General features: G+C 49.4%; 1 protein-coding gene across 3 annotated transcripts in view; it reads left to right on the top strand.

Annotated features, from left to right (window-relative positions):
- Positions 1 to 10703, top strand: part of LOC110498601 (structural maintenance of chromosomes protein 2-like) — a 46198-nt gene that overhangs the window by 24487 nt on the left and 11008 nt on the right. For all 3 annotated transcript variants that reach the window (XM_036934085.1, XM_036934087.1, XM_036934086.1), the window contains exons 17-21: positions 1268 to 1392; positions 4424 to 4488; positions 7224 to 7352; positions 7596 to 7739; positions 8340 to 8414. In XM_036934085.1, coding sequence (XP_036789980.1) covers positions 1268 to 1392; positions 4424 to 4488; positions 7224 to 7352; positions 7596 to 7739; positions 8340 to 8414 — 538 coding nt within the window. The remainder of the gene's footprint in view (positions 1 to 1267; positions 1393 to 4423; positions 4489 to 7223; positions 7353 to 7595; positions 7740 to 8339; positions 8415 to 10703) is intronic.

The raw sequence follows: 10703 nt of genomic DNA, 5'->3' as shown, positions 1-10703 counted from the left end.
CCTCTTCCCTCCTCTTCCCTCCTCTACCCTCTCCTCTTCCCTCCTCTACCCTCTCCTCTTCCCTCCTCTACCCTCTCCTCTTCCCTCCTCTTCCCTCCTCTACCCTCTCCTCTTCCCTCCTCTACCCTCTCCTCTTCCCTCCTCTACCCTCTCCTCTTCCCTCCTCTACCCTCTCCTCTACCCTCTCCTCTACCCTCTCCTCTTCCCTCCTCTACCCTCTCCTCTTCCCTCCTCTACCCTCTCCTCTTCCCTCCTCTACCCTCTCCTCTTCCCTCCTCTACCCTCTCCTCTTCCCTCCTCTACCCTCTCCTCTCCCTCCTCTACTCCCTCCTCTACTCCCTCCTCTCCTCTACCCTCTCCTCTACCCTCTCTCTCTCCTCTCCCTCGTCTACCCTCTCCTCTCCCTCCTCTACCCTCTCCTCTCCCTCCTCTACCCTCTCCTCTCCCTCCTCTACTCCCTCCTCTACCCTACCCTCTCTCCCTCCTCTACCCTACTCTCTCTCCCTCCTCTACCCTCTCCTCTCTCCCTCCTCTACCCTCTCCTCTACCCTCTCCCTCCTCTACCTTCTCCTCTACCCTCTGTTCTACCCTCTCTCCCTCCTCTACCCTCGCTCTCCTCTTTCTCCTCTACCCTCTCTTTCTCCTCTACCCTCTCTTTCTCCTCTACCCTCTCTTTCTCCTCTACCCTCTCTTTCTCCTCTACCCTCTCTTTCTCCTCTACCCTCTCTTTCTCCTCTACCCTCTCCTCTCCCTCCTCTACCCTCTCCTCTCCCTCCTCTACCCTCTCCTCTCCCTCCTCTACCCTCTCTCTCTCCTCTCCCTCCTCTACCCTCTCCTCTTTCTCCTCTACCCTCTCTCTCTCCTCTCCCTCCTCTACCCTCTCCTCTTTCTCCTCTACCCTCTCCTCTACCCTCTCTCTCTCCTCTACCCTCTCTCTCTCCTCTTTCTCCTCTACCCTCTCTTTCTCCTCTACCCTCTCTTTCTCCTCTACCCTCTCTTTCTCCTCTACCCTCTCCTCTCTCCTCTACCCTCTCTCTCTCCTCTTCCCTCTCCCTCCTCTACCCTCTCCCTCCTCTACCCTCTCCTCTCCCTCCTCTACCCTCTCCCCTCTACCCTCCCCTCTCCTCTCCCCTCTCTCTCTACCCTCCCCTCTCCTTCCTCTACCCTCTCCCTCTACCCTCCCCTCTCCTCTCTCTCTACCCTCTCCTCTCCTTCCTCTACCCTCTCCCTCCTCTCTCCTCTCTCTCCCCTCCTCTCCCCTCTCTAGGTATCGTTTGTTAAAGCAGCAGTTAGACATGAAGACAGAAGAGTTAGATATTCTCCAGGTTAAACTCCATCAGAGCTCCTTCCATAAACAACAGGAAGAACTGAAGATGTTACTGAAGACCATCGGTGAGCACACACTCTCTCACACACACACACACACACTCACACTCTCTCTCACACACACACACAACGTTTTTCAACATATTTTTTTTAAGGTGGGACAACACTTGATCCCAAAGAGTTGAACTGTGAGGCGAAAAAATGAATGTAGTTATCTTTTATTTGTTGGATAATGTAACAATTATTTAGTTAATAACAAACAGTAAGATATTTGTGTCCTCCTCATGCTGAGTTTTATAGTGTCCACTCTAGCTTCCTGTAGCTAGTCTGTGTGTCGAGGACATGGGTTTTACTAGAGGTAGCTTGAAGCTGACGATTGATTGACTTGGTGAGGTGGTATTTAAACCTACAGCTGGTATTCCAGTGACAGGAAGTGGGGTGGTATTTAAACCTACAGCTGGTATTCCAGTGACAGGAAGTGGGGTGGTATTTAAACCTACAGCTGGTATTCCTGTGACAGGAAGTGGGGTGGTATTTAAACCTACAGCTGGTATTCCTGTGACAGGAAGTGGGGTGGTATTTAAACCTACAGCTGGTATTCCTGTGACAGGAAGTGGGGTGGTATTTAAACCTACAGCTGGTATTCCAGTGACAGGAAGTGGGGTGGTATTTAAACCTACAGCTGGCATTCCAGTGACAGGAAGTGGGGTGGTATTTAAACCTACAGCTGGCATTCCAGTGACAGGAAGTGGGGTGGTATTTAAACCTACAGCTGGTATTCCTGTGACAGGAAGTGGGGTGGTATTTAAACCTACAGCTGGTATTCCAGTGACAGGAAGTGGGGTGGTATTTAAACCTACAGCTGGCATTCCTGGGACAGGAAGTGAGGTAGTATTTAAACCTACAGCTGGTATTCCAGTGACAGGAAGTGGGATGGTATTTAAACCTACAGCTGGTATTCCTGTGACAGGAAGTGGGGTGGTATTTAAACCTACAGCTGGTATTCCTGTGACAGGAAGTGGGATGGTATTTAAACCTACAGCTGGTATTCCTGTGACAGGAAGTGGGGTGGTATTTAAACCTACAGATGGTATTCCTGTGACAGGAAGTGGGGTGGTATTTAAACCTACAGCTGGTATTCCTGTGACAGGAAGTGGGGTGGTATTTAAACCTACAGCTGGTATTCCAGTGACAGGAAGTGGGGTGGTATTTAAACCTACAGCTGGTATTCCAGTGACAGGAAGTGGGGTGGTATTTAAACCTACAGATGGTATTCCTGTGACAGGAAGTGGGGTGGTATTTAAACCTACAGCTGGTATTCCTGTGACAGGAAGTGGGGTGGTATTTAAACCTACAGCTGGTATTCCAGTGACAGGAAGTGGGGTGGTATTTAAACCTACAGCTGGTATTCCAGTGACAGGAAGTGGGGTGGTATTTAAACCTACAGCTGGTATTCCAGTGACAGGAAGTGGGGTGGTATTTAAACCTACAGCTGGTATTCCAGTGACAGGAAGTGGAGTGGTATTTAAACCTACAGATGGTATTCCTGTGACAGGAAGTGGGATGGTATTTAAACCTACCGCTGGTATTCCTGTGACAGGAAGTGGGGTGGTATTTAAACCTACAGCTGGTATTCCTGTGACAGGAAGTGGGATGGTATTTAAACCTACAGCTGGTATTCCTGTGACAGGAAGTGGGGTGGTATTTAAACCTACAGCTGGTATTCCAGTGACAGGAAGTGAGGTGGTATTTAAACCTACAGCTGGTATTCCTGTGACAGGAAGTGAGGTGGTATTTAAACCTACAGCTGGTATTCCTGTGACAGGAAGTGGAGTGGTATTTAAACCTACAGCTGGTATTCCAGTGACAGGAAGTGGGGTGGTATTTAAACCTACAGCTGGTATTCCAGTGACAGGAAGTGGGGTGGTATTTAAACCTACAGCTGGTATTCCAGTGACAGGAAGTGGGGTGGTATTTAAACCTACAGCTGGTATTCCTGTGACAGGAAGTGGGGTGGTATTTAAACCTACAGCTGGTATTCCTGTGACAGGAAGTGGGGTGGTATTTAAACCTACCGCTGGTATTCCAGTGACAGGAAGTGGGGTGGTATTTAAACCTACAGCTGGTATTCCTGTGACAGGAAGTGGGGTGGTATTTAAACCTACAGCTGGTATTCCTGTGACAGGAAGTGGGGTGGTATTTAAACCTACAGCTGGTATTCCTGTGACAGGAAGTGGGGTGGTTGTAACTGAGATAGAGAGGAGTAGAACAAAGGCCTCAATGGTTCTTAGACTTCCTGGTATCTGGGAAATTAGGTCAAGGGTCGGGGGGTTAAGATAAGATAACTCCAGGTGCAGATTAAAACAGGATGAACCCAAAGTGGCTGATTTGATAGTTGTTTTTTTTTCTTCACAAAAACTGTTACTTTAAATAGAAAATGGGTGTTGGCACTGTCTGTCTAGCCAACAGCTGGCAGGATACAGTGGGGACAGAGCAGCTCTCTAGCCAACAGCTGGCAGGATACAGTGGGGACAGAGCAGCTGTCTAGCCAACAGCTGGCAGGATACAGTGTGGACAGAGCAGCTGTCTAGCCAACAGCTGGCAGGATACAGTGGGGACAGAGCAGCTGTCTAGCCAACAGCTGGCAGGATACAGTGGGGACAGAGCAGCTGTCTAGCCAACAGCTGGCAGGATACAAGTGTGGACAGATCATCATGTCACCGGAATAAGACCCTCGATATTTATTGGAAAGGAGCATCAAACTCATCACCTTTTCACTTTCACCATCCTGTGAAGTTCATCATCGTTTATTTAATCTGTAGCCTAATTAAACTGCATGTTATCCTGAGTCGTAGTACGTCACAGCGTGACTCCATGTTGAGTTCCATGTGATGGTTATTATACTGTATCCATATTTACACCATTAACGATGTTTCCACCTCCCGTTTCTCACATAATTACATTTAACCAACACAGAACAGATCCCACCATGTCTGACAAACACATTTTATCCTTCTGCATTTTAAACTTCCTGTTAATACAGTATGACTCACATTAAGTGTGTGTGTGTGTGTGTGTGTGTGTGTGTCTCTCTCAGAGGAGTGTGAGGAGACCCTGCGCAGCAGTAAGGAGGTCCAGAAGAAGGCGGATGAGAAGTACAAGGTCAGATTATCCCCATTGGTCATATCTGGACCTATCAGTAGTCTCCTTTCAGGATCACATTACTTATTATCCCCATTGGTCATATCTGGACCTATCAGTGGTCTCCTTTCAGGATCACATTACTTATTATCCCCAAGGGTCATATCTGGACCTATCAGTAGTCTCCTTTCAGGATCACATTACTTATTATCCCCATTGGTCATATCTGGACCTATCAGTGGTCTCCTTTCAGGATCACATTACTTATTATCCCCAAGGGTCATATCTGGACCTATCAGTGGTCTTCTTTCAGGATCACATTACTTATTATCCCCAAGGGTCATATCTGGACCTATCAGTGGTCTCCATTCAGGATCACATGCTACCAGAATTTTGCAACCCTACTCTGAGATAATGTATGCCATTTCGTAAACCTAATTACCCCCCCTTCCTCACCCTTCCAATTAAAACATAAATATATTACAGAGTTTAATTTGGTTGAAGTGCCTTGCTCAGCGGCACATCGGCTCGGATATTTAAACCCGTGTCCTTTCGGTTACTGGCCCCATGTTCTTCACCACTAGGCCACCTGGCGCCCTTATAAAGCCACTTAGTCATCCGCGCATCATTCGTTTTTTCCCCTCATATGAATGGGTCTCGGGAACCCTCTGTCCTGGCTCTGTTGATGTGGTGTTAACCCTCTGTCCTGGCTCTGTTGATGTGGTGTTAACCCTCTGTCCTGGCTCTGTTGATGTGGTGTTAACCCTCTGTCCTGGCTCTGTTGATGTGGTGTTAAACCCTCTGTCCTGGCTCTGTTGATGTGGTGTTAACCCTCTGTCCTGGCTCTGTTGATGTGGTGTTAACCCTCTGTCCTGGCTCTGTTGATGTGGTGTTAAACCCTCTGTCCTGGCTCTGTTGATGTGGTGTTAAACCTCTGTCCTGGCTCTGTTGATATGGTGTTAACCCTCTGTCCTGGCTCTGTTGATGTGGTGTTAACCCTCTGTCCTGGCTCTGTTGATGTGGTGTTAATCCTCTCCTGGCTCTGTTGATATGGTGTTAATCCTCTCCTGGCTCTGTTGATGTGGTGTTAATCCTCTGTCCTGGCTCTGTTGATATGGTGTTAATCCTCTCCTGGCTCTGTTGATATGGTGTTAATCCTCTCCTGGCTCTGTTGATGTGGTGTTAATCCTCTCCTGGCTCTGTTGATGTGGTGTTAATCCTCTGTCCTGGCTCTGTTGATATGGTGTTAATCCTCTCCTGGCTCTGTTGATGTGGTGTTAATCCTCTGTCCTGGCTCTGTTGATATGGTGTTAATCCTCTCCTGGCTCTGTTGATGTGGTGTTAATCCTCTCCTGGCTCTGTTGATGTGGTGTTAATCCTCTGTCCTGGCTCTGTTGATGTGGTGTTAAACCTCTGTCCTGGCTCTGTTGATGTGGTGTTAACCCTCTGTCCTGGCTCTGTTGATGTGGTGTTAATCCTCTCCTGGCTCTGTTGATGTGGTGTTAATCCTCTCCTGGCTCTGTTGATATGGTGTTAATCCTCTCCTGGCTCTGTTGATATGGTGTTAATCCTCTCCTGGCTCTGTTGATGTGGTGTTAATCCTCTCCTGGCTCTGTTGATGTGGTGTTAATCCTCTCCTGGCTCTGTTGATGTGGTGTTAATCCTCTGTCCTGGCTCTGTTGATATGGTGTTAATCCTCTCCTGGCTCTGTTGATGTGGTGTTAATCCTCTCCTGGCTCTGTTGATGTGGTGTTAATCCTCTGTCCTGGCTCTGTTGATGTGGTGTTAAACCTCTGTCCTGGCTCTGTTGATGTGGTGTTAACCCTCTGTCCTGGCTCTGTTGATGTGGTGTTAATCCTCTCCTGGCTCTGTTGATGTGGTGTTAATCCTCTCCTGGCTCTGTTGATATGGTGTTAATCCTCTCCTGGCTCTGTTGATATGGTGTTAATCCTCTCCTGGCTCTGATGTGGTGTTAATCCTCTCCTGGCTCTGTTGATGTGGTGTTAAACCTCTGTCCTGGCTCTGTTGATGTGGTGTTAAACCTCTGTCCTGGCTCTGTTGATATGGTGTTAACCCTCTCCTGGCTCTGTTGATGTGGTGTTAAACCCTCTGTCCTGGCTCTGTTGATGTGGTGTTAAACCTCTGTCCTGGCTCTGTTGATGTGGTGTTAATCCTCTGTCCTGGCTCTGTTGATGTGGTGTTAAACCCTCTGTCCTGGCTCTGTTGATGTGGTGTTAAACCCTCTGTCCTGGCTCTGTTGATATGGTGTTAAACCTCTGTCCTGGCTCTGTTGATGTGGTGTTAATCCTCTGTCCTGGCTCTGTTGATGTGGTGTTAAACCTCTGTCCTGGCTCTGTTGATGTGGTGTTAATCCTCTGTCCTGGCTCTGTTGATGTGGTGTTAAACCTCTCCTGGCTCTGTTGATATGGTGTTAAACCCTCTGTCCTGGCTCTGTTGATGTGGTGTTAACCCTCTGTCCTGGCTCTGTTGATGTGGTGTTAAACCCTCTGTCCTGGCTCTGTTGATGTGGTGTTAACCCTCTGTCCTGGCTCTGTTGATGTGGTGTTAATCCTCTGTCCTGGCTCTGTTGATGTGGTGTTAATCCTCTGTCCTGGCTCTGTTGATGTGGTGTTAAACCTCTGTCCTGGCTCTGTTGATGTGGTGTTAATCCTCTGTCCTGGCTCTGTTGATGTGGTGTTAATCCTCTGTCCTGGCTCTGTTGATGTGGTGTTAAACCTCTGTCCTGGCTCCACCAGGTGTTGGAGAATAAGATGCAGAATGCGGAGGCAGAGAGGGAGAAGGAACTGAAAGCTGCTCAACAGGAAGTCAACTCTGCTAAAACCAAGGCTGACGCGTTCAGTAAGAAACTGAAGGAGAGACAACAGGTGAAGACACACACACACAGACACACTTTAATTCCAAATGTCCCCAAAACCAAAGACACAGCACAATAACCCGGGTTACCCCACCCGTAACCCGGGTTACATTACCCCACCCGTAACCCAGGTTACATTACCCCACCCGTAACCCGGGTTACATTACCCCAGCCGTAACATTATTCAAGACCCTCCACAAACAAGGGGGTTGCACTTTTGACTGTGTGTGTGTGTGTGTGTGTGTGTGTGCAGGAGGCTGAGTCCCTGGTCCTAGAGTTGGAGGAGTTGAAGAGGGAGCAGACTGGCTATGAACAACAGATCCTGGCAGTAGACGAAGCCATGAAGACGATCCAGGAACAGATAGACAACATGTCCTCCACTGTGGCAGAGAACAAGGTACTGTTTACCTCCTGGTCCACTACTGTCACATGTCCTCCACCTCATCAGTTAGCCCGGCGTCATCAGTTAGCCCGGCCCCGAGTGTCCACCTCATCAGTTAGCCCGGCGTCATCAGTTAGCCCGGCCCCGAGTGTCCACCTCATCAGTTAGCCCGGCCCAAGTGTCCACCTCATCAGTTAGCCCGGCCCGAGTGTCCACCTCATCAGTTAGCCCGGCCCCGAGTGTCCACCTCATCAGTTAGCCCGGCCCCGAGTGTCCACCTCATCAGTTAGCCCGGCCCCGAGTGTCCACCTCATCAGTTAGCCCGGCCCCGAGTGTCCACCTCATCAGTTAGCCCGGCCCCGAGTGTCTGGATTGTTGACATGAACTAGCTATATTTGTTTATATACTTTATCACTGACAACTCTCCTCTATCTTCACATCCTTTAACCCCCCCCCCCCCCTCCTCTCTCTCCCCCCCCCCCTCTCTCTCCCCCCCCCTCCTCTCTCTCCCCCCTCTCCTCTCTCTCCCCCCTCTCTCCTTCCTCAACCTCTCTCCCCTCCTCCCCCCTCCCATCTCTCTCCTTCCTCAACCTCTCTCCCCCTCTCTCTCTCCAGGAGTCTGTGCGTAAGGCCCAGGAGGAGTTGACTAGACAGAAAGAGGTGATCGTAGCCCAGGACAAAGAGATCAAGGTATGATCACTACAATATTGCCAGTAGTACTGGTGTTATTACCATGCTGCTCCTCATCATCGTCATGTTGTCGTGGAAACCATCTCGGACACACAGAACTAAAATCCTTCATAAAAGCATCAGATGCTGGATCAAGTTCTGCTGGAGATGTAGGTGAAAAGATACTAAGGAGATTAGCAAAGTCCCCCTCCCCACAATGGATCAGTCCACTCAGACAGGTGTCTGAGACTGATGGACTGTGGCCTCCACAATGGATCAGTCCACCCAGACAGGAACCAATCAGACGGGTGTCTTGTGCACCATTAAAATCTGTTGACCAACAGCCTATCAACCAACCAGTTGATGAAATGGGATCAGCCCTAGCCCTAGCTGTCACTCAGCTAAGAAAGCCTAATATTTGCGTGAGACATTTTTATATATATTTTTTTACAAGCATTTAAATGCTGAAAGTGAGCGCAGATGAGAGATATATGGTTATAGGGCTCGTTCAGCGTGCAAGTCTGACTCTGCCTGATGTTGTTGGGCCTGAAAATGACTTGTAAGATCACTGCCTGTCGGCTCAGTAACATGCTTAGTTCTGAAGGAGGAGACGCCTCTGTCACAAAATATTTTATTTTTACCTTTATTTAACTAGGAAAGTCAGTTAATAACAAATTCTTATTTACAATGACAGCCTACAGTGGGGTTAACTGCCTGTTCAGGGGCAGTTCGACAGATTTGTACCTTGTCAGCTCGGGGGTTTGAACTTGCAACCTTCCGGTTACTAGTCCAACGCTCTAACCACTAGGCTACCCTGCCACCTCTACACTCTAACCACTAGGCTATTCTACCTCCTCTACACTCTAACCACTAGGCTACCCTGCCACCTCTACACGCTAACCACTAGGCTACCTGCCTCCTCTACACTCTAACCACTAGGCTACCTGCCTCTTCTACACTCTAACCACTAGGCTACCTGCCTCCTCTACACTCTAACCACTAGGCTACCCTACCACCTCTACACTCTAACCACTAGGCTACCTGCCTCCTCTACACTCTAACCACTAGGCTACCTGCCTCCTCTACACTCTAACCACTAGGCTACCTGCCTTCTCTACACTCTAACCACTAGGCTACCTGCCTCCTCTACACTCTAACCACTAGGCTACGCTGCCGCCTCTACACTCTAACCACTAGGCTACCCTACCTCCTCTACACTCTAACCACTGGGCTACCCTGCCGCCTCTACACTCTAACCACTAGGCTACCCTACCTCCTCTACACTCTAACCACTAGGCTACCCTACCTCCTCTACACTCTAACCACTAGGCTACCCTACCTCCTCTACACTCTAACCACTAGGCTACCCTACCTCCTCTACACTCTAACCACTACACTACCCTGCCGCCTCTACACTCTAACCACTAGGCTACCCTACCTCCTCTACACTCTAACCACTACACTACCCTGCCACCTCTACACTCTAACCACTAGGCTACCTGCCTCCTCTACACTCTAACCACTAGGCTACCCTGCCACCTCTACACTCTAACCACTAGTCTACCTGCCTCCTCTACACTCTAACCACTAGGCTACGCTGCCGCCTCTACACTCTAACCACTAGGCTACCCTACCTCCTCTACACTCTAACCACTGGGCTACCCTGCCGCCTCTACACTCTAACCACTAGGCTACCCTACCTCCTCTACACTCTAACCACTAGGCTACCCTACCTCCTCTACACTCTAACCACTAGGCTACCCTACCTCCTCTACACTCTAACCACTAGGCTACCCTACCTCCTCTACACTCTAACCACTAGGCTACCCTGCCACCTCTACACTCTAACCACTAGGCTACGCTGCCGCCTCTACACTCTAACCACTAGGCTACCCTGCCGCCTCTACACTCTAACCACTAGGCTACCCTGCCGCCTCTACACTCTAACCACTAGGCTACCCTGCCTCCTCTACACTCTAACCACTAGGCTACCCTACCTCCTCTACACTCTAACCACTAGGCTACCCTGCCACCTCTACACTCTAACCACTAGGCTACCCTGCCTCCTCTACACTCTAACCACTAGGCTACCCTGCCGCCTCTACACTCTAACCACTAGGCTACCCTACCTCCTCTACACTCTAACCACTACCCTACCTCCTCTACACTCTAACCACTACACTACCCTGCCGCCTCTACACTCTAACCACTAGGCTACCCTACCACCTCTACACTCTAACCACTAGGCTACCCTGCCTCCTCTACACTCTAACCACTAGGCTACCCTGCCGCCTCTACACTCTAACCACT

Source organism: Oncorhynchus mykiss, chromosome 10 (assembly GCF_013265735.2).
Source record: "Oncorhynchus mykiss isolate Arlee chromosome 10, USDA_OmykA_1.1, whole genome shotgun sequence".
Taxonomy (NCBI): Eukaryota; Metazoa; Chordata; class Actinopteri; order Salmoniformes; family Salmonidae; genus Oncorhynchus; species Oncorhynchus mykiss.
This window is presented reverse-complemented; position numbering and strand designations above follow the sequence as displayed.